Source organism: Microcaecilia unicolor, chromosome 4 (assembly GCF_901765095.1).
Source record: "Microcaecilia unicolor chromosome 4, aMicUni1.1, whole genome shotgun sequence".
Taxonomy (NCBI): domain Eukaryota; kingdom Metazoa; phylum Chordata; class Amphibia; order Gymnophiona; family Siphonopidae; genus Microcaecilia; species Microcaecilia unicolor.
In genome coordinates this window covers 163,384,490-163,408,821 of record NC_044034.1, presented here as the reverse complement: position 1 = coordinate 163,408,821, position 24,332 = coordinate 163,384,490, and the positions used below count along the sequence as shown (strand labels likewise).

The 24,332-nt window shown below is 43.0% G+C and overlaps 1 protein-coding gene across 2 annotated transcripts in view; it reads right to left on the bottom strand.

Annotated features, from left to right (window-relative positions):
• Window positions 1–148: 148 nt before the first annotated feature.
• The window catches only part of PRDM11 (PR/SET domain 11), a 136,109-nt gene continuing 111,925 nt past the window's right edge, over window positions 149–24,332 (bottom strand). Inside the window, exons 7-9 of one of the 2 annotated variants that reach the window (XM_030200823.1) lie at window positions 20,103–20,290; window positions 6,643–7,293; window positions 149–4,818 (exon numbers count right to left, since the gene is read on the bottom strand). In XM_030200823.1, coding sequence (XP_030056683.1) covers window positions 2,654–4,818; window positions 6,643–7,293; window positions 20,103–20,290 — 3,004 coding nt within the window. In that variant the 3' untranslated portion in view covers window positions 149–2,653. The remainder of the gene's footprint in view (window positions 4,819–6,642; window positions 7,294–20,102; window positions 20,291–24,332) is intronic. The other variant, XM_030200824.1, reaches the window with a different exon arrangement.

Here is a 24,332-nt window from a genome sequence, read left to right as displayed (position 1 = left end):
GTCTCCACTGGCTGAATTCATATATGTCCTGCACCAGGATGGACAGGTTGAAACACCTACAGGTCTCCTGTTCTTACATGTCTATGGCTTGGGAAAAATGGGCAGGGTTGTTGGGGGGGGGGGGAGGGAGGGAGGGAGGGACATGGAAAGCTGTGTCTTTTCTTTAAGAGGGCACCTGGACTGACTTGTTTCACTTATGGTTCTCCACTGAGAATGAAACTGTCTACTGGCAAGGGTTAAACGCCTAGGATCAGAACCAGGAGGGAAATACAGAAAAATAGTCAAGGTTACTACACTCACTGTGAGCGAATGAAAAACAGCTAGACTGGATGATTTCCTGGTTTGCTTAGGAAATGTGGTCAGCCTGCAGGAGTGATTTTGTGGCACTGGCAGTGCTGATGACCCCATTGTCTACATGAACTGTGCTCAGATCTGACTGTGCCTTTTCTAACCTGAAGATGGAGTCACACTCCTGCTTCCTTTCCCTTCCTCCTCAGGGGACAGTTCAGGTAGAAACATCTCAGCATTCAGGGTTATGTTCTACTTTTTCACATTGCTTCTGTGGGATTTTTTCTCCCACACACATGAACAAATATATTTCACAGGAGCAGAAGGAACCCTGAAGATCTTCTGGTGTCATACTGTCAGGAAGTTAAACACAAAGCTTCAAATCTGGAAAATGAGCTACAGCAAAATGAATCTCTGCTTACTGTAGGCAGCGCTTCTCAAGTTCCCAAAGAAAGTGGCAATGCTTCAGTTTTCAAATAATCTTCATTTTAAAGTCTTTAAAAGTAGCTGTCCTGTATTTCTGGGAACAGCCAGTTTGGCAAGAGTGGCTGAAAGGCTAGCTGATTGGCCCATTTGGTCTATGTAATATGATCACACAGATAAAATGGGTCAATCACATACCAGAGGCATTCTTGAAGAAAGGCCAAACCACTCCCTCCCTCCAAGGACCTGCTTAAATTCTAGCCCCATAAAATGGAAATTAAAAGGCAGTCTTTATTCATCTGGAACAAGGCTGCTTGCCCAGAGATGCAGCTCAGCACACAGAGAGAAGAAACTTCTTCCCACTTGGATAATATTATTAAAATACTGCCCTCCCCTAAGGAGAAGCTTTGCATTGATACCTCTGGTCATAAATCACAATAGTTGTTCTTTACTTTTTGTAACAATACAATAAGCTATATGTATAAAGAGTATAAATAAATCTTGTAAATTAGAATATCACTTTTGGCCCGGTAGTTCTTTCTAATAATAATAATTTGGATTTTTATCCCACCTTTTCAAATAATCATCAAGGCGGCTTACAGCATTATTAAGTGATTCAGGTACAATAAGTCCCTGCTCATAAGAGCTTACAATCTAAGTAGGTACCTGAGGCAACAGGGGATAATGTGACTTGCCTAAGGTCACAAGGAGTGCCAGTGGAGGAATGGAATCTGAACCCTTTCTCTGGTTCTCAGTCCATTGTTCTAACCACTAGGTCACTAACCCTCCTCCTCTTTCTTCCAGCTCAATCAGAACCAATGCTGGGATTCTGGTGCCATAAGCATTTATTCACCACTGTCCAGGGATTTCCCCCTATTTTAATAGACCCTCCCTCCCATTGTTCCCGGTCTGGTCATTAGGATCGGGAGCTATGTGCAAGGGCTCCTTGTGGAACCTCGTATCATGGGCTCTCAATCCAGCCAGCAGGTGTCACCCTTAATGATGACCATGACTCACTCCCCCTAGGGGCTGTGAAGAATATAATTTTTTAAGCCCAAGAATCTTTGTGTCCTATTAGGACTGGATTCATTGGCTATCTACTGTCCCAGTAGCACTGGTACTTAGATTTAATTATTTCCCCCTTCACAATACAAAAATGCAGAAATCCCCCCCTTCCCATTATTCTAGCTTATTCTGTACATGACGTAACATTGCAGTCTCTATAAATCATAAATGTTGCAACCACAGGGAATGAACCCTTAGCTGTATTACACATCCCATTCATTTCAGAGGGAAGGGGTGGTGGAAAATGTCACAGTTTAGCAGAGATTTCTTTTAATATCACTGACCACAAGCTCCCTTCCCCAAACCCTAACCAAATAAAAAGTGATTATAAATTCCACTCTACGTAACAAAAGTGAGGGTTGGAAGAAAGTGGTGCTGTGTTACTCTGTCATCAACCATAAAGGGTCTGTATCAAAGTCTACAAGGAGTCCAGTGAGCAAGGGAAGGCCCCTCTAACTACAAATCAAGGCAGAAGAAAATATTACACCTGGTGACAGTGATAGAAAATAACAAGGAAGTTTTAGTTCGCAATTCAACAAAGAAAACAGAACAGATGTGTGATGATACAGAAGGAAATGTTCTGATCTCAGTTGCAGCTGCCATGTCTGCAGACATTTCAAGTGGCAGGTTAGCAGTAAATCCAAAGTAGTACTTTTCAGGACTGTCAAGTTTTCAGTTTCCCTGCCTCCTATAAAGCCATATCAAATGATTTTGTAATTTAGTGGCATTTCTTTTAACACACACACTTGTACATATGCAGGTGTGTGTAGTTTTTGTAATATATATATATATATATATATATTTATATAACATATCAAAGATTAGGATTAGAATAGAAAAAATATTTTATAGCTTTTCCAAGTGGAGACATTCCTGCCTAAATATCAGAATAAAATTCAGATGCCATGTCTGTATTGGGGAGAACTGGCTTCTGATCCAGAGAAGACATTCTACTCAACATTTCTGCTGAGAGTGAGTAACTATTTCCTGATTTCTCCTCAAACCAACTATCCAGTGCTCTCTTGGCATCAAAGTTGACAATGGGGGGTCCGTTTACTGCAATGGTTAAAAGGTCGCTCAACTGCTCCAATGTGAGTCGGGAGCGGTTGTTTTTGCGCACTTTCTGAAGGGCGATGCGACCTTTCTCACAGCAGGCTGTTGATGTGGGAAGAACTTTCAAGATCTGCACCACTTTGTTTAAGAGGGAAAATCTCTGTTTGTATTTACAAATGTGACCAATTAAGTCTTTGAAGCCATTTTTGGTGTAATAATCACCTTTGAGCTCCCGCCATTCCATTAGCAAGCTTCCTCTTGTGTCTGCTCCCTCCCTGCAGACATCTTTTAGAAAAAAAGGGATTGCCTCCAGGTGATCAAATATCTGAATCATATCTTCCTCTCCATAATTCACTAGCTCCTCTGTACTTCGAGGCCAAGTTGACAGGTCAAACACTTGGCATGCCTTGACAAATATTCGACTACGAGAATCAAACCTTTGAGCTAGGGTTAACTGGGTTTTCTGGCAAATCTTTTCTCGGATTGATTGAAATTTGGCTTCAGCCACCCGTAGGTTCTTTAATGCCACTCCATTAAAGCTTTCTCGAAAGTTTTCTTCAAACTCTTGCAGGTACTCCCCAGGAGAATCTGCCAAACGACTGATTTCCTGTATGGCCTCCTCTATCTTCTCATCCACTTGAGACACAAGAAGGTATTCACCTTGGAAGACATAAGCCAGGCGTGACAGCACAGCAATCACATCCAATAAAAAGTAGATGAGCTTAATTGACTGATAATCCAGAAGAAACTGGAGGAGAGCTAATGCAATAGCAGAGGCATCGGCTCTTTGAGTTTGGCTGCTCACATCTTTGAGATGTGCCACTACTTCAAGGTAATCCTTGATCAAAGCATTTAGAACATTCTGTTCACCAATAATCCACCTCACAGCTCGGATATCTCCCAGGAATTCTGTCTCTTCACAAAGAGTTGAGGCAGTTGTCCTTAGTTCACACATGAGCCTCGGTGAGTAGCGATAGAAACTGAGTAGCTGCTTGAGGTTGTTTTCTAGCTCTTCTAAGCATGGGAGCTCTTTCCCACTGATTGCATCCAAAATTTCCAAATGAGGCCTGTATACCATAAAAGGTAAGCAGAGTAGCCATGGCAAGGTCTTTCTGATTGTCATGTACATATTAGCTCTTAGGCCAGCTGTAATATTAGCACCATCGATACCCAAGCCAATAGTTGGCTTCTCATCTTGAAGTCTAATTCCTAAGGCTGAAAAAGCTCTGTCTATTCCTTGGAGGTAACTCTCTGTTGTAGACAAGCCAAGTTCTTGGAGAGACAGGAACTCTGTTGCAGGAGGTCCATCATTGCTTGTGTACTGTACATAGACTGCTACTGTATCAGTAATTAAATCTTCACTTTGCCCATCTAATATAATACTAAGAAATGGGGACTGCCTTATTCGTTCCACTAAATCTTCTCGAAGAGCCCTGGCAATATGGTGAATTAATATCTGGCAATCTCCCTCATTCATATACTGGTCAACCACTCGGAGTTCGCACTTTCTTAATAATTCTGCAAGAGGCCTAAAGTCAAAGTAAGGCCTGCCTTCTAAAGCCAAATGGTAGGCTGTATTGAAGAGCAGGGTCATGTTCCGGCACATTTCCTCAGTCTTCTCTGGATGCATTCTGAGCTTATAAAGCTGCAGGCACTTCTTGTGGAGGTTGCTCTGACTATGAAGTTTTATTGTATGGATCTTAAACTGTTTAGAGCCAATGATAAAGGCAGAAGTCCGGGAGGATTGCACAGTATACTGTCTGCAAACGTGGCACCACATTTCATTTAAGGTGGAAGAATACCGGAGAAACCAAAACTTTTTCAGCCACTCTTGCTTGAAACGACGAATTCTTCTGCCGGTAACAGCAGACATTTTGGAAGGCTCATCTGCTGTGGCCACCATTTCATTGGAGACTGACTCGTCGGCAGAGTCCACTTCCTGGTCTTCATCCTCCATGATGGGGGGCACACTGACCATGCTTTCAGTTGCTGAAAAACAAGGAAAATTTATTTTAACGATTGTGGGTTTTCCTCAACCATTCAATCACCCGTCATGTTGCATGAACACATTTAAAAAAATACCCAAGTAATATTCATTAATATCTCATTTGCTACTAAAAACCTTGCCGAATAGAAAGGGGCTTACAAAGAGCAATCTTCAAATAGGATGCACAGTTACAAGCTTTGTGGGTTGGTTTACAATGGATATTTTAGGAGAAGGGAAACTACCGGCATTGTTTCTCTCTGAAAATTTTCAAGCATAAAGTATATGTTAAAAGTATTCACATACTTTGCACCTGTGCCCATACATTTGAAAATAAAATGTACGTTATGCATACTGGATTCCACTCCCTCACCCCCCAGCTACAAGCACACATGCTATGGAAGTCACCTGTGTTTCAAACCACATTTGAGAAGGGGAATTTTCAGTCAGGCCTTTATACCTAGATAAATGCCTTTGAAAATTGCCCTCAGAGTGAAATATCCTGTGAGTAAGCAGTTATTAATACATATGCAACATGTGACCCTGGAAAGCAAAATACCATCAGAATCTAGCACCCTAGTCAACAACCATTAAAAATCATAAATCAGTAAAACTACTAAAAAGACAGTGAATTTACAGATCAAGGGCAATATAAGAGCCTTACACTGCAATACAACTGGAAAATAAGTGATTGTACAGAGGGAAAAAGATGACTTGAAAATATAGTGACCTTGTTGAGATTTAAAAAATTCAGTTTTGTTATTGTCATTCACAATGTTCTCTTTTTAACATCTATTTTATCAAAACATTCCTTCCTGAACACACACACACAGGTTTTGGTTGATTTACCTATAAGTCAGTACCCCCTCTTAATGCTATTCTCTGATAATACAAAATGCTTGTGAGAAGGAGCACTCAGGTCTTTGCCTGTCTTCCTCAGCTCTTTTCTGCAAGGGCTCGTGTGTAGGACATGTCGACAGGAGTGTGTGATGTCACAACTGCAGCACTGTGACTTCACGGCAAAAGCATAAAACACAGAAACAGAAAACGTGTAACAAAGGGATATCGGTCTAGTAAATACACAGATAGTAAAATGAAGAAAATACATAAATTTAGATTTAGAGATGCCATTCTGAATGTTTGTCCAGTCTGTAAACACCTTTAAATTAATCAAAAAATGTATTTTAGCACAGTCCTTTTCAGAGTTATATGCTGAGCTCTCCATTTTTATGCTTATTGATATCTCTCTAGAGAAAGAGAATCAAAAATACTGCAAACAGCCCACCTGTAATCCAACTTTCTTTATTGAGAGTGCATTCAATACAAAAAAAATGGCTTATCTGATCATTACAAGCATCCTATTGGTTTCACAGTAAGAGCACTGGCTGCTACGTCTCAAATGTTCTCTGCTGCAAACGCCATGAATAATACTGCTAAGGTCAGGAAATTGCTAAATGCATATTTATTTCAGTAAGCTTTTGTAACAACATCATATGGTGTGTATATTTGAATTCTGTTCTAGTAAATGCTTACAGATTTAAAGTGGGCAGTTGATATATTTAATAAGATAATTTTAGTGGTGACATATTGGGTAGTGATGTATTTGTATTTTTTTATTTATTCTGTCACTGTTTTTAGTCTGAGTTTTATGCTATTGTTTTAATGGATAGTTATGTATGTTGATTGCACACAGTTTAGATTTTAGATAAAGTGGAATAGGAATCTTTTAAATCACTAATAAAACAATTTCTATGCAAAAGAACACCAGAATATTCAGTGGGTTTAATATCATGTTAATGTCTGGGCACTGGTTTTGTTGTTTAACTTACCTGGAGGATCTGATAGTTCTTGAAGCTCAGGAACCTGGGCTGGTAGCTGGGTGGTTTCGGACAGCTTCTCAGACCTCAGCATTTCCACCTCCGCCTCAAGTTCTCGAATTTTCTTCTTCAACCTTATGCAGTTGGGACAGAAGGATGTAGTGGGGATCTCCTGGCAGTCTCCAACAGTGGACACATCAGCTGGGCTCTCCACTTTAACTGATAATGGATCTTCTTCATCATGTTCTGGGTAGCTCAACTCTTTGGCAATACCAAAGGAAGACCCATAGGGAACCTTCCTTTCACCCTCACACATAGTTTTGCTGAGGGCAGAACTACTATGTTGAGTGACTGCACTACATCGGTCAAAGACATCCTCAATTTGATACTTGGCAGTTTTCTTCATAGACAGAGGGCTACTTGTTGCCAGTGGGTGCTCATTCATTTTTGTTGACTCTAGAGAAGCTTCAAGAACATCTTTGAAGATAAGATCTATCTTCTTTTTCTTTATCTGTGGGTGGACTTCCCCATCTTCACCACTACCACAGCCACGTTTGTAAGGGCTCCTCCCTTGCTTTAATGTTGTTACTTGAAATGGGCCTTTGATGTCCTCTTGGATCTTCAAAATCCTATCAAACCTTTCCTTCTGTAATTTTTTATTTCCTGAAAATGAAAACAAGTGAAATTATCATTACGAGTCAAGAGCCATTGATTAAAAATAGAAGTAATAAACACTTTTCCTTGGAAGCTCCTGCCTGTAGTCTAAGAGGGCTCAGAATTTTTAGGAGAAGAAAACAGAAAATAGAATGGCCAGGATGTAGAACCAAGCTTTTTTTAAATTAAACTTTGAGGAAAGCAAAATCAAACCATTTTCAAGTGTATACTCATTCTCTATTACAGAGCTGCGAGTTATGACTTGGTAAAAGGCATCTCATTCATCAAGCACAATATCTGGCTTTAGCTCTAAACTCACAGCCATCTGCTTCATGGCAATCAGCTGAGAGGCCCTCTTGAGGAGAATTTAAAGCATATCATCTGTCTTTTCATCAGAAGTTGTAGTAGACTAATTTGAGTGAAATCAGTACCTGGTACAGATACAGCACATTTTTAAGATGGGGCAAAAAAAAAAAAAAACCCTGAAAAGAAAAAAAAAGTGATCCTAAACCTTGCCCAAAATGTATGTATGTGACCCATTTGCAATGATTTTACTGACCTCATGCCACAACTTTAAAACGTCAATGGAAATTGTGAGCAAAATGACAAAATCTGCAATCACATTGTTGACATACTTTACTTGTGATATTCATGAATCCATTTTTCTGAGATTTATTTCATATTATTTCATTAAATATGCAATTGTTTACATGATATTCTGGGTAAGAATCGTGTGCAGCCAGACCTTGTTCTGAATCAATAACACCGATTTTGAGAAAAGTTTAGGATCACAATTCAAAACAGCAATTTTCCTACCCATGTCAACATTTTTCCTTTACTGTACTCTCAGGGCATCCATTTTTTGGGGGCATGCATATAGCACCAGAAGAGACTATGCACACATATTGTTTGGCGAGGATGCGGGGAAATGTGGGTGGCTATAAATTATGAACGAGAAACCAGTGGTGGTGGTTTTTTTTTTTTTTTGCATAAAGGACACTGCAAATTGTCATAATATAAGGCTGGTAGGAGATAGATTCAGGAGCAAGGTAAAAATGCATTTCTCCACTGATAGGGTCATGAGTGTATGGATCAACCTCGTAATCCAGGTGGAGGAATCAAAGATACTATGAGAATTCTAGAAATCACAAGACATGTACAAAAAAAATCCTTGGTAGCAATGAAGAGAGGTTAAAGCCAAAGAAAAAGAAAAAGAAGGGTCTGCAGTACTACAGTAGGGAAACTGATAGGCAGACAAGATGGGTGTTGTGGACTTTGTCTGCTGTTACTGAGTTAGGGACAGGATGAAGGCCAAACACTTGTTTAGCAGTGAAACTGAGCCCTAAACAATGGTCAATGTGTGAATTCAGTGCTGCTAACTATACAGACAGTGGTGCTGAATAAATGGATTAATTTAAATACTGGAATTGAATGAGGTTTAATTTCAGTTGATGATTGCGCTGGCTCAAAATCTGGCCCTACGTATTTTTGTTTGTATTTCAGCAATTGCATAAAATACTTTGCAGCTAAACCAAAGCACTAAAAATTAATTAAAAAAAAACCTAAGCATTTCAGTGTTCATATTCAGTACTGCTCTCGCTTTACCTTTTAGCATCTTTAAAATTACTTTTCCAATTTTTTACCTCTCTCCTCAATTATTATGGCCAGATGGTTTCGAGCATCCTTGCAGGAACAAGGAGGCACATCCTCTGAAGTGCACCTTCCTGCTCTTCCTCAGGGGGCAGTCATCTTCTCTCCCCCCTCCACCCCCCATGGTCTAAGTGCTCCACCTTCATGGCACATCTAGGCTCGATTGGCACTGACCCTCAAAGTACTGTGGCTTCATGAACGGGGCAGTCCCTGTAAGTATTTAATGTTCAGTTATATTTACAGGTTATCGGCTATTGTTTTTCTCTTTTTATTTACATTATAGTGCTTTCAGGTGACACTCTTGATACACGCCTGCAAGCCTCCTCAGGAGTGGCCCCAACACTCAAATTTACAACGAATGCAAGACTACCTCAATTTCAGGATGCAGGTGAAAGCCTGGCTCTTCTCCCAAGCCTTTAATATATCTGATGACTGACTATCCACTTACTCCAAACATGAACTAGCTTAGCCACCCATCTATTTGTCCTAATTGACTCTGTACTACCCATTTATATATCTGCACTTGGCCTCTTGGCTACATAGTAAGATATTTCATTGTATTGAAGAAACAAAATTAGCATCATATCTATGTTATCCAAATGTTCTAATGTGTGCTTATTAACCCCTCTGTTTACAAAGCCACGTTAGCAGAGAAGGGCGACGAAAACGATAAAGAGGATGGGAAGATTTCCCTATGAGGAAAGGCTAAAGTGGATAGGGCTCTTCAGCTTGGAGAAAAGACAGCTGAGGGGAGATATGATAGAGCTCTATAAAATAGATGTGAACTGATTGTTTACTCTTTCCAAAAATACTAGGACTAGGAGCCATGCAATGTATTTCTGTATTTCTCTGTATTTCTCATACCGGAACTGGCAATCACCATCACAGTATCATGTAAGCCACAATGAGCCTGCAAATAGGTGGGAAAATGTGGGATACAAATGCAACAAATAAATAAATGAAACTACAAAGTAGTACATTTAACATGAATCGGAGAAAATATTTCTTCACTCAATGTGTAATTAAACTCTGGAATTCATTGCCAGAGAATGTAGTAAAAGCAGTTAGCTTAGCGGGGTTTAAAAAAAGGTTTGGCTGGCTTCCTAAAGGAAAAGTCCATAGACCATTATTAAAATGGACTTGGGGAAAATCCACTGCTTATTTCTAGGATAAGCAGCATAAAATGAATTATACTTTTTTTTGGGATCTTGCTAGGTACTTGTGACCTGGATTGGCCACTGTTAGAAACAGGATGCTGGGCTTGATGGACCTTCAGTCTGTCCCAGTATGGCAATTCTTATGTACGGTAATACCGACTCAGCCCATTCACTTTGAATGGGCTGTGTCAGCATTGCTGCGTGGCTTTGTAAACAGAGGCCTAAGCGTTCCATTGGTTTTATGCTAATATTGTATTATATCTATGTTATTTGAATGTTATTCCATGCTATTATTGAATTGACATTTATCATATTTCTGTTATATAATTGTTCAACAGTGTTGTTAAATGTTTATATTTCTGATACAGTATCATGTTAGTCTTATTACTAGGTTTCAGTTTACCATTTCCAAGTTTACCTCATTGACTGGTCACTTTACTACAGTTATGCAGTTAACAAAATTGTAAGTTTTATGTTGAACTGTACCGTCTTGGGTGATCTCTTCATAAAACTAGTTAACTCATCCCAATCAATAAAGTGTGCTCACAATTGGAATGAAAACTTTAAAAAATGGATGCATTCTTAAAGCACAAGAAATGATAAAATAGGCACTGAAAGTACTCAAAATTAGGCCATGGTTCAAAATCTGATAAAACATTTCTACACATACCTTCCCTTTAATTCTCGTTCAGTTAGGAGTTGCTCCAGAAATAAAATACAGGGAGTGTTTGGAGCCCCACTTGCAATCTGTAACTTCTTTGTCCCTTTCTCTGCTCATCTTTCATCCATCCCCCCCAACCTTTCGATACAGCTTCCACCACCCTCAAGCTAGACCTGCTAAAATCAAGTGTAGGTTGCAGCTTCTTATGTTGGAGTGTAGCAAGGTTTGAAAATAAGGGAGGAGAACCCTATAGTAGTATTAAAATGATTACAGGAAAAAGGAATAGCTGAGTGTCCTTACCTGCCACTCAAAGGATGACACCTGTGGCTCAAAATCCATTGTTTCCTTCTGTCTTGTAAAGGGCTTCAGACTTCATCAGTGCCGGCACTGTGACAAACAACTTCACTTTTTTGTCACATCATTTTTGCTTTTGAAAATAGTGGAGTGGAATTTTCAAAGACTTCAGAATGAAATGCCATCACTGTCCTAGGGTAAGGAAGTCACCATTGCCCATGGCCAAGGTAATAGAGGTGTTCTCTTCCTTTCTACATCGACTTTAGCTGCATGGTGGCAGTTGTAGCCGAGAGACAGGAATATCTTTTCAGACTAGAAAACATATTGGATTTGTGTCTGCTGGGCACCAGTATGTAGCCTGTTACAGTAAACTGTTTACCTTTTCCAAGTATGAGAGCTATTGCAAGAGTATTGGAAATGATTTAATGTTGAAGGAGCAAATGTACTGCCGGTTCTTTTCCGTTCTCCATCTTGACATAGTTCAACCCTCACTTTGTATTCAAGTACTAATAAGTAGTACTTTTTTTTTCATGCTGCGAAAAAGATATCCAGGTGGCTTGGGGGATATTTGACACCAGGAAGTGAAGTGGAATTTTTGCGCACCTACAAATTTTGTGGAATAGAGGTGCAGAAGATAAAAAATAACCGGTGATATAGTGCTTCTCTAAAGTGTTCTGAGCTACCCGGGTGGTTGGTGAGCAGTAACCAATAACCTGGAATTGCTGAGGTGGTCACATCTTTGGCTTTCCCAGCCTACTCACATTTGGCCAGGAATCTATCTAATGAAGGACACCTCTGCAGCATAAATGGTCCAAGTTTTAGGGTCCGAGGAACCAGAATAGCCTACAGACATCAAAGTAACATTCCCAGGTTTGTTAATTGGACATAAATAAATAAGGCTCTCTAACAGTACCTGGTCATTGTGATTTTATAGTGCGAGAAACCTTTTACCAAGTCAAACAGCAACAGTGTAATAAAAAGAGTAACTTTTGCCCCAACATTCATCTTATGTGTTTCTACCAAGAGCAAATACCAATTTGCAATTAAAAAAATAAAAAAAAATCACTTTTGTAATTGCCTATTGTCTCCCATTGAACATTTTTGGAATTTCTTATCCTTTCCCAATTTCTATATCCTACCACACCCTTTCACCATCAGGGCAGTGCCTTGAAGGAGAACAACCATCTACTCCACCTGTGATTGTTCATGGGGGATGGGTCGAGAAGTAGCAATGCAATACTTTCAAGGTTTCAGAATTCTATGCAACACTAATCTACAACTACAGATCACTTGCATGAAAGCATTTTACTTAACAGTAGTATCTGGTGCATCTTTTGTTCCTCTTTAGCAAAAGCCCTGTGAAGTAGAACCATTCCATTTACTTTCTAACTCTGGTGTATATTAGTGATCTGAAGGAAGCACCGCTGGTGAAAAGATTAAGCAGAAGGCTACTAAGGTCATGGATTTGTGTTGAGTTGAGCATATCTCGGTGCTTCAGGGTTCTTTTCCAACTCAACATACCACCCACAGAGTATTGCATTTTGGGGGATATGTCCTAAAAGAGAGACAAGGTCATTTACATTTTGGGATCAACAAAGGTAGAGGGAGAAAAGCAAAGGATAAGTGGAGCTAAGAGAATCTAATGAATTGTAATTAGGGCAAGAGCAATTAATAACAAAAAAGAGGGGAGGAGCTCTGTGCTACTGAGACGCATCATAGAAATATTAGCCCCTGATACTCCATCTGTTACTCTGACCGTTTCAGAGTGTTTCTCTTGATTTCAGATACTTACTTCATTTTCATTGTGTCTGCATCAAACCGTTAGTAATTATGAAAGAGAACAGACACCTGTGCTGCTTGAGCTCTGCCAGTCTGGTGTATTTTTTTTTTTTTGTTATATTTGTACCCCGCGCTTTCCCACTCATGGCAGGCTCAATGCGGCTTACATGGGGCAATGGAGGGTTAAGTGACTTGCCCAGAGTCACAAGGAGCTGCCTGTGCCTGAAGTGGGAATCGAACTCAGTTCCTCAGTTCCCCAGGACCAAAGTCCACCACCCTAACCACTAGGCCACTCCTCCACATCCACATTTTCTATGTAATCTTACAGAAGAATGGTCACTCCTAGGTGCTCACGGGTGGGGGACCAGGCTATAGCTGTACAGAAAGAGTGGCAGAGCTTGGTAAGTCTACATGTGAATGTGGTGGCAAAATGAGGAGTAAGACTGTGCTTCTTATACATACACTTTCTTTTCTTCCCCTTTTCCTAGTTTCACCGGAAAGTGACTAGACTCAGCAGATTTCTGGTCTTCCTTAACTGCTTTTTGCAGTTCCTCACTAGCCCATGATACACTGCATTTTTTGCTAAAATGAAATGCCACTAAGAAAAAATAATGAAAATAAACACACACTCTCTCAGGAAATACAGTGTAAATGTGAATCTGATAGAGATCTAGAAGAACCATAATGGTCCTGGAGCAAATAACATTCTTGGAGTAAGATATTCAAAATATGTGTCTGGGCAACTTCAGGAGTTCTCAGACACTCTTAGATTTTAATACTCCTCATCCTGCTAACCAGATATAGGTGGCGGCACTTTGGGTGTTTCAAGAGCATGATTTTGGTTTAGCTGGATAGTACTGAATATCAGGGCTATCGGGATAAACATACCCAAGTAACTGTGGTTGCTGTGGAGGAATCTCCCAAAGTTAACGCTTCTTCTGTTTACTTTAGCAGAACATACTGGATTAGACTTAGATTAAGTGCTGCTAAACATAAGGCTAAAGTTAACCAGATGGAAATATCCAGTCAACTTTGCAACTCATCACAGCACTGAAACATCAGCCTGTTGGGGGACTATGACACCCTTTTTGGGTGACCATAGAAGTTCATGGATTCTGTATTATTACGACACCGATGAGGTGTTCTTATGGTTCATTGATAAAGAATCTAGTTTCCTGCCACAAAAGACATTTCTCTCTCACATGAGGTGATGCCATCATAAATCAAAAGAAATGCTCTATGATAAGGTTGAGGTTCAAACACAATTTTAACTTAAATGTTCAAACTGAAGAGTGAAACAACCCAAGAGGTCAACTGCTGAGACTATGGGGTAAGAAATACATGCATGAGATGATTATTGAGCACAGAAAAAGAGATACTGGAACGATCAGATAACTAATGAAAGCTAGTGTTTTTCATATACTCTGAGTATCTTAAAACTCTATTAAATTCTTAAAAACTGACACACCAAGAGGCTCATTTACAAGGCACTTAGACTTACAAAGATTACTATGTAATTTTAAGTCTAAGTGCTTTGAAAACACGCCTCTATATGTAAAATAGAAATTGAATATAGTTTCACATCATAAAAACTCAACAATCTGTTAATTGTTTTTTTTATTAGATATTTTATATAGACAGATTCTATTCTTAGGTTTATATAAATTGTAAATTTAGGTGTTTATTTTCCAGCTAATGAAGGGTTCTTTCAGAGTACAAAAATTCCATATTTATCAGTATTTTCACGAGGTAGGTACCAGGGCTGGGTATCTTTTCCGGTGGAATCAAATATACACATTTGTGTAGTTGAGGAGCCATCAACACGGAAAAGACACAAAAACAAAGTGTAGGATCCAAGCAGGGCTGGTCCTGTCACTAGGCATCTACCTAGGGCAGCCAGTGCACAAGAGAATCTTTCTTCACTCTGCTGGGTCTGCTGCTGCCACTGCTGCCTCCCTATTCCTGCTAGGTTGTCCTGAAGCTTGACGAAGACTGAGTGCTGCACTGGCCCTGTAAGCACAAGCACTGTCATATTTGTCCCCCTTCAAGGTAGACTTCCTGTTGGACCAGGGAAATGTGGCAGTGCTTGAGGGTGGGCCTGGGCTTACAGGGTCCACTCAGCATACCATTTAAGCTTCAGACTGGCCCAGAAACAGGTAGGGTGGCATTGGGAGTGGCCTGGATGGGGAGATGCTGGACATAGGGTGGGATAGGGAAGGGGATATTAGATGCTGAGCACTGGGGGGAGGGAGTTAGAGAGAGGAAGGGGAGATGCTGTCCAACTGGGTGGTCGAGAGGGAAAGGGGAGATGCTGGCCGCCTTGGGAAGGATAGAAAAGGAAGGGGATATGCTGAACTTCACGGGGGGGAGGGGGGAGGGGTTAGGGCCTTGAGCCACCTCTTGGAGGAGTGAATGGCTCAAAGATTACTTAGGGCATCAGATACCCTTAGGCTGGCCCTGGATTCAAGGCAGGCAAGGGGAGCAGTGAAAGGGCATTAGGAGAAGTGGGATTTTTCTGTGTTTATCCAACAAAGCGAAGATACTTACCTGTAGCAGGTATTCTCCGAGGACAGCAGGCTGATTTTTCATGTGGGTCGACGTCTACGTCGGCCCAGGAATCGGCATTTTGCCAACAAAATAAAACAAAGTTTTGTTAGAGTCTTCTAGCGTGCGAATCACATGTACTGCGCATGCGTGGATGACTTCCCGCCCGTCGCGTGAGCGTGCTTCCTCAATTTAATCAAAAAGCATAGAAGCAACAAGCAACAAGAACAACTCCAAAGGGGAGGAGGGCGGGTTTGTGAGAACAATCAGCCTGCTGTCCTCGGAGAATACTTGCTACAGGTAAGTATCTTCGCTTTCTCCGAGGACAAACAGGCTGCTTGTTCTCACATGTGGGGTATTCATAGCACCCAGGTTCACTCAAAACAATGAACATTGGTCAATTGGGCCTCACAACGGCGAGGACATAACATAGATTGACCTGAAACCATAAATAACTAACTGCGAGTGCAGCCTGGAACAGAACAAAAATGGGTCTAGGGGTGGAGTTGGATTCTAAACCCCGAACAGATTCTGCAGCACCGACTGCCCAAACCGACTGTCGCGTCGCGGGTATCCTGCTGAAGGCAGTAGTGAAATGTGAATGTGTGGATTGATGACCACACTGCAGCCTTGCAAATCTCCTCAATGGAGGCTGACTTTAAATGAGCCACTGATGCAGCCATGGCTCTAACATTATGAGTCGTGCCATGGCCCTATAAAGATAGCCCAGCTTGGGCATAAGTGAAGGAAATGCAATCTGCTAGCCAACTGGAGATTGTGCGTTTTCTGATGGCAGCTCCCCTCCTTTTGGGATCGAAAGAAACAAACAACTGGGCGGACTGTCTGAAGGACTTCGTCTGCTCTACGGAAAAGGCCAATGCTCTCTTGCAGTCCAAGGTATGCAATCTGCTTTCGCCAGGGCGGGTATGTGGATGGGGAAAGAATGTTGGCAAGACAATTGACTGGTTCAGATGGAACTCCGACACCACCTTCGGCAGGAACAGGGTGTGTGCGGAGGATTACTCTGTTGTGATGAAACCTGATATAAGGTGCAAGCACTACCAAGGCCTGAAGCTTACTGACCCTATGAGCTGAAGTAACAGCCACCAAGAAAATGACCTTCCAGGTCAAATACTTCAGATGGCAGGAATTCAGTGGCTCAAAAGGAGCTTTCATTAGCTAGGGGAGAACGATGTTGAGATCCCATGACACTGGTGGAGGTTTGACCGGTGGCTTTGACAAAAGCAAACCTCTCATGAAGCGAACAACTAAAGGCTGTCCAGAGATAGGTTTACCCTCTACACGGCGATGATAAGCGCTAATCGCACTAAGGTGAAATCTTATGGAGTTGGTCTTGAGACCAGACTCTGACAAGTGTAGAAGGTATTCAAGCAGGGTCTGTGTAGGACAAGAAAGAGGATCTAGGGCCTTGCTGTCACACCACACGGCAAACCTCCTCCATTTGAAAGAGTAACACCTCTTCGTGGAATCTTTCCTGGAAGCAAGCAAGACATGGGAGACACCCTCTGAAAGACCCAAGGAGGCAAATTCTAAACTCTCAACATCCAGGCCGTGAAAGCCAGAGACTGAAGGTTGGGATGCAGAAGCGACCCCTTGTTCTGGGTGACGAGGGTTGGAAAACACTCCAATCTCCACGGTTTCTCGGAGGACAACTCCAGAAGAAGAGGGAACCAAATCTGATGCCAGAAGGGCGCAATCAGAATCATGGTTCCGCAGGCTTGCTTGAGTTTCAGCAAAGTCTTCCCTACTAGAGATATGGGAGGATACGCATATAGAAGGCCTGTTCCCCAATGTAGGAGAAAGGCATCTGACGCTAGTCTGTCGTGGGCCTGAAGCCTGGAACAGAACTGAGGGACCTTGTGATTGATCTGAGTGGCAAAAAGATCCACCGAGGGGGTGCCCCATGCTCGGAAGACCTTGCGGATTACTCTCATGTTCAATGACCACTCGTGAGGTTGCATTATCGTGCTCAGCCTGCCGGCCAGACTGTTGTTTACACCTGCCAGGTAAGTGGCTTGCAGAAACATGCCATGATGGCACGCCCAAAGCCACATCTGGATGGCCTCCTGACACAGAGGGCGAGATCCGGTGCCCCCCCTGCTTGTTGGTGTAATACATGGCAACCTGATTATCTGTCTGAATCAATTATGATTTGGTTGGACAGCCGGTCTATGAAAGCCTTTAGAGCGTTGCAGATCGCTCACAATTCCAGGAGATTGATCTGAAGACCTGTTTCCTGAAAGGACCAAGCTCCTTGAGTGTGAAGCCCATCTACATGAGCTCCCCACCCCAGGAGGGATGCATCCGTTGTCAGCACTTTTTGTGGCTGAGTAATTTGGAATGGACGTCCCAAGGTCAGATTGGATCGAATCGCCCACCACTGCAGAGAATTCCGGAAGTTGGTGGACAGTTGCATTACATCCTCTAGACTCCCCGCAGCTTGATACCACTGGGAAGCTAGGATCCATTGAACTGATCTCATGTGTAGACGTGCCATGGAAGTCACATGAACTGTGGAGGCCATGTGCCCCAGAATGCCCCAGAAGTCTCAACATCTGCCGAGCCATGATCTGTTGAGACGCTCGAACTGTGGACATCAGGGACAGGAGGTTGTCTGCCCTTGTCTCGGGAAGATAAGCTCAAACTGTCTTCGTGTTCAACAGGGCCCAATGAATTCCAACTTTTGCACTGGAGTGAGATGGGACTTGGGGTAATTGATTACGAACCCCAGTAGTTCTAGCACCTGAATAGTCATTCACATGGACTGCTGAGCGCCTGCCTTCGAGGTGCTCTTCACCATCCAATCGTCGAGATAAGGGAACACATGCACTCCCAGTCTGCTTAGCAACGCTGCGATTACCCGCTTCTCGGGTGCCGACTCTCTCGACGCCCCGGAGCTCCCGGTACCATGTGTCGAAGGAGAACGATGACGGTGCTTCTTCGCTGTGACTACCCGCTTCTCAGGTGCCGACTCTCTCGACGCTCCCAGTACCGTGTGTCTTTGCCTTCGCTCAACGCCTGTCATCGAAACTCTTTAGTACCGATGAGGAGGACATGGAATCCTCACATCTCCTTGGGGCCGGGTCCGACGAAGGTCGGTCCTGGTGGGCCTGCATAACAGGCCACTCGACGCCTCACTGCTCCCAGCACGAGTTGGTCTCTCAGCCATTACCTTTCTTCCCGACGTCGATGCTCCTGTTAATGTTGATGCTGCCCACCTCGGTACTGATGTCGATGTCAAAGGACCAGACTGAGCCCCAAAAGGTTTTTCTCGTTGGGCTTCTTGAGACGCTTGGGTTCGTTTCTTCATACGAAGGCACACACTACAAGCGGCTGGGCTATGGTCGGGCCCAAGGCACTGGATACAACAGGCGTGGGTATCGGTACCTGAGATAGTCCGGTTGCACCGCATACAACGCTTGAAGTCACTGGGTGTCTTCAATGACATGGAAGGAAAACGGCTTCGGTGAAATCAAATGACGCGATTGTGCCAAAAAAGGGAAGGGCACAAAAAGGGAGAAAGGCAGGCCGCATTGAAAAGAAAGTAAACTTAAAATAAGGAAAAAAATACTAAAAGAAACTACGGGAATATTATTATTATTATTTTTTTTTTTAAGAAAATGGCTAAAATAATAAAAGAAGTAAAAGAAACAAAAGAATAGTCGTCAGACTCTGTTCCTGGGCCAAGAACGAGGAGAGCAGAAAAAATCCTGTCACCTCGTCGCGGACAAAAAAGAACAGAAGAAGCACGCTCACGCGACGGGCGGGAAGTTGTCTGCGCATGCGCGGTGCATGCGATTCGCGTGCTAGAAGACTCTAGCAAAACTGTTTTATTTTGCTGGCAAAATGTCGATTCCTGGGCCGACGCGGACATCGACCCACTTGTGAGAACAAGCAGGCTGCTTGTCCTTGGAGAAAAACGTTTATTATGTTTAAAACTTAGGATAAGAAGCCCTATTTATATAGAGTGGTTTAAGGCCACTCAAAGAATTCTTCCAAAAGTGCTAGTGGTTTTTTGTGTGACAGAAGTAATTTAGTGCTAATATTCCTAGTAATGACAGGAAGGGAGCTTTGTCACAACTAATATTTCAAACTGTTCTTAGCAGGAACAGATCATTATTATATTGTACTAATACTTATGAACACAGTGGTGGAAAGAATCTGTGCAGGCTGGTCCTTTAAAGGTACTGGCTCCAGAAGTTTAAAAAACAGGGCCACCGAGAGGGGGAGGGGGATTAGCAAGGGTCAAAATTCCTGGGGCCCAGCCTCCAAGCAGGGGTCCAGCGCCGGCAAGATTCTTCCTGCCTGTTTCCAGGTCTGTCTCTCTCCTGCTCCTGTGTGCCAGGACATGGATGACTGTATTAACTCGATAACCTGGGTTATTGCGTTAATGCAATCATCCGGGTCCTGGCACACAGGAGCAGAAGAGACAGACTGAGGGAGAAGCAGTCAGACCATCAAACCTCCTTGAGTCAGACACAGGAATAAAAGGAGGTGGGTGGGGGTGGCAGCCTGAATGTGGGAAGGGGGTGCTGTGTGGTGGTCCAGGTGGGGGGGGGGGGCTCAGTCAGTGGTCCTGCCCCGGGTCCGGCTATGTCTCTCGGCAGCCCTGCAACCCACAGCTTGGAAATCAAAGGTGGGTTCACATTGTGCCCCATAGTGAACAACAGCTATAGGACAGAGAATCATGGAGGAACAGAACAGGGTCTCACCTCCAGTCAGGTTTCGGTCGATGGTCTCCTGGGACATACTATGGAGTCGCTTCATGTAATCTTCGCTGTACCAGACTCGAAGTCTCTCTCCTGGTTGAAGATCCTGGCATGCTCGGAAGTAGATTTTCTCACTGTGCTGGAAAGCCAACAGGTTTTGATCCTTCTCTTCTCGGGAAATAATCACATACCTGAAGAGATAAGTATTACCAGCGTAAGCATCAGACAAGCTTCTATTACAGAAGGCCCCCCAACCTTCCCAACAAGCACCATTCACCAAGATTTGGGACATATGTCCACATTTTTGTGGGATCGCCTTCCTTCCCTTCTATATATAGAAGTTAGTGTGTACAGTATAAATGCCCACAATTCCATAAATGACTGATAAATCAGAGACGTATCATATTAAACCCGTTCGGCTTTTAGCCGACAGCATTGTTTGGCACTGGGGAATAGAGCTTCCCTGCATACCTTGGTTACAATGAGTTGTGGACCTTTTATTCATATGGTATGGATGAGTTTATGCAGTGTCCAGTCACAGCAAGCTGACTCACTATTCTAAAGCCAGATCAGGGTGTTCCTGTGCCTGAGCAATGCATGTAATGTAACAAATACTGATGGCAGCTGCCCACGGGTTTGCTAGCAGCCCTCCATGGTGCCATGTGGCAAGTTCCTGGTTCAATTTCTAGATTAAGATTTCCATACTCCAGCTCAGCTGGGGCTGCCTATGTTGCAGAGAGAGCATTCACAGTTTCTTGGTGGTGGGGAGCCAGGGTCATCAGTAAATGTGATACCTGGGAACTAGATTTAAAGCACACGATACAAATGAGGCTCGGTACAGAGGGAGAGAAGATCTGTTAAAATAGGAGAAAAATCTCCGGGTTATTGCCAATGAAGGCCCAGGGACAGGATCTCAGAATTGGTTCTGACTGAGCTGGAGGAAACTAGAAGGAAGGAGGCACTATCCAGTCAATAAAAATTCTCAATAAAGATACAGTTTTAAAAAAAAATCCAGCAGATACCCCATTTGAGAACCCATGAAAATGAACACTGTGAGAAGATGCACGTTCTGTTCAAAATAATAGGCTAGATCAGTGCTTCTCAACCCAGCCCTGGGGGCCAATCCAGCCAGTCAGGTTTCAGGATATCCACAATGAATATGCATGAGATGGATTCCACACCAAGGAATGTATGCAAATTTCTCTCATGCATATCCATTATGGATATTCTGAAAACCTGACTGGCTGGGTGTGCCCCAAGGACTGGATTGAGAAGTACTGCACCAGATAACTGCAGAAAAAAGAAACGTGGCCCATCCAGTTTGCCCAGTTACTTCTGTTCACACTGTGAGAATACACCCCAGTGGGTTGGTATAGTGGCTCCTTGTAAGATCTCTCCTTCTCCAGTAGAAATTCCTAACTGCACCTTTCCTGGGCTTGGAGGAACTAAATTTGCTGTCTTTTCCTTTGATAGGATGCCCAGCTTATGGCCTTGGACAATATTTCACCTGTATGTATTCATCTCTGTCACTCCCTCCTTTCCTTATATCTCTGATTAGGTTTTAAAGATTACCTTACTCAACCCCCTTCCTTATAATATGAACATTTGTAACCTAACCTCCCTGTGTGATTCTCCCTTTCCCTCTTCAATTGTTTATCCTTTTAATTTAGTTTTGCAAACCGCTTAGCTATTTGTCAATTTGCAGTATATTAAATAAAGTTGAACCTTGAACCTGAAATGATTTTACCACTTTAAAGCTGATGTCTCACTGAAAACATGGATCCACACGGCACATATCTATGCAAAATATTTCTCTGCTGTTGTACCAAGTGATATGTTGAACAGCTCTTTTCAATTCCACTGAAATTGTGAATGCAAGACAACATGGTACATGGCACCCAGAACCATATCAAAAAATAGAACTAGCTTGGGTTTCTAAGCAAGTAAATTTTGCACTGTGCTGCTATAGAAAAGTGACATTTGCTCCTGGAACCATCTGTCTGCTATTTACAGCATACTGGCTGAGGAGCCCAAGTCTCTCTGTACCAAAAGTGGAACTGCACAGAGCACAGCAACAAGGAAGAAACAGGTAAAACGTATTGCAGCAATGCAGGGAGATCCTCACACCTGACACAGAGGAGGCCAAACACACTGAAATGGAAAACATCTAAATTCACTCCCTCAACCCAGTGGCGTAGCTACATGGGGCCACGGGGGCCTGGGCCCTCCCAAATTTCCTCCGGGCCCCTGGTTTTGCTGGGGGGGGGGGGGGGGTCCCCAAGCCCCACCTGCTTAAGCCTTGTCCGGCACCGCCATGTTGCCTGCCCTACTCTCTCTTCCCCCTCACGTCCTGCACGCTCCTTTTAGTGCAATTCAGTTTCACTTAAAGGAGTGTGCAGGACGTGAGGAGAGAGAGCAGGGCAGGCAACGCGGCAGCGCCGGAGACTGGCACTGGAGATGGCTTTAGCTGGTGGGGTTGGAGACCCCTGCCAGACAAGGTACTTTGCTGCAGCACAGGGTGGGGAGTGGCAGGGCAGCAGACTAAAATGTGCCCCCCTCCCACCTTGGGCTCAGGCCCCCTCCCACCGCGAGGTCTGGCTACACCCCTGCCTCAACCTCCAGGATGGTCTAATAAAAGTTTAATAAATGATGCACTCAGGAGTGCAGGTCAATGAAGCAGTAAGAACGATAATGGGTATGGCAAAGTTTTCTCATGTAACACCAATGCTTAAAAAATTACATTGGCAGCCTTTTCCTCAAAGGATTCAATTCAAAGTACTGACAGTTATAGATCAGGTACTGTTTGCTGCTGCTCCACGATATCTGAAACATATGTTGACTGTTTATCATCCAAGATGCGAATTGCCATCAGAGGCTGTTATGAGATTTTCAACTGACATAGTAATTCACCTTTGGTACGCAGAAACATGAGCTACGGCTTTTGTTACCACAGTGGTAACACTGTGGAATGCATTGCCAGGTCGGCTTTGGAACTGTAGTAGTGTACCACAGTTTAAGAAATTGTTGAAGACGAAATTGTTTGTCTTGACTTTTTTTAATTATGAAGACTGAACTGCTATTATGATTTGATTTGTTTTTAGTCTCTTGGATATGAATATTGTGTATGTTTCTTGTAAACCACCTAGTTGTAGGTGGTATAGAAAATTTTTAAACTAAATAAATAAAATAAATATTATCTAAACATCCGAGCTTTGTTTACATATGTGGGTTTTCACTAGTCATAGAAAATATGCACCTAAGAATGGTGAGGGAGGGGAAGGACTAATAAATGGTCTAAGTGTAAAAATTTCACTTTTGTTGATGTCCATATTTCAGTTTTGCCTCCCTTTCCCAGCCCACCACGCTCCCCCCTCCCAACCAAATATCTTTGGCTACTGGCGAGGATCCCCAAGCTGCAGAGGTTCTCTATCGATATTCTGTCAGTTCCACTTTCTATGGACTGCCACCCCTGCACCAGACTTTCTCTGCCCCCATGCATGAAAACTGAGCATGTGCGGTGGGGGTGGGAAGGGTCCCAGCCTGGCGGCGGCGGAATATAGAAAATACTGCTGACAGAATGCCGGCAGAGAACCTCTTTGGCTGGTAGGGCTTGGGGATCCCCACCAGCCATAGCAGAAGAAGCCTGGTGCTGCAATATGACGGAGCCCAGGCCCCCAAATGGCTATGGGGCTCATTTTCAAAGCACTTAGACTTACAAAGTTACATAGAAACTTATGGAACTTTATAAGTCTAAGTGCTTTGAAAATACGCCTCTATGCCACTGGTGCCTAAGTATTATTCTGAAATACCCACAACATACGTAGCACATATTTGCAATGCGGGGGGTGCAAACAGTGAGGCTCCCACTTACAAAGTATTGTAAGATATGAGAGTGGTTGCTGCCTGCCTGCACTCACAACAGCTCTATGACCAGTGTTATTGCGAATGCCTAAATATTAAGGGGTCCTTTTACCAAGCCATGCTAAAAAGTGGCCAGCGTTGGTGTCAGCGCCTGGGTTTTCTGTGTGATGCAACCACTTTTAGCACAGCAGTAAAATGGCTGCCTTTCAATATTATTTTGTAATGGCCATGAGCTAATTTCTCCATTAGTGCATGACCATTACTGCGGAAGCCTTTGCTGCCACCTATTTAACAGATGGTACAGTTCCCACGCTAATTGGGATTAGCTACCCGATTAGTGCAAGCATGCCTACTTCTCCACTCATAGGCACA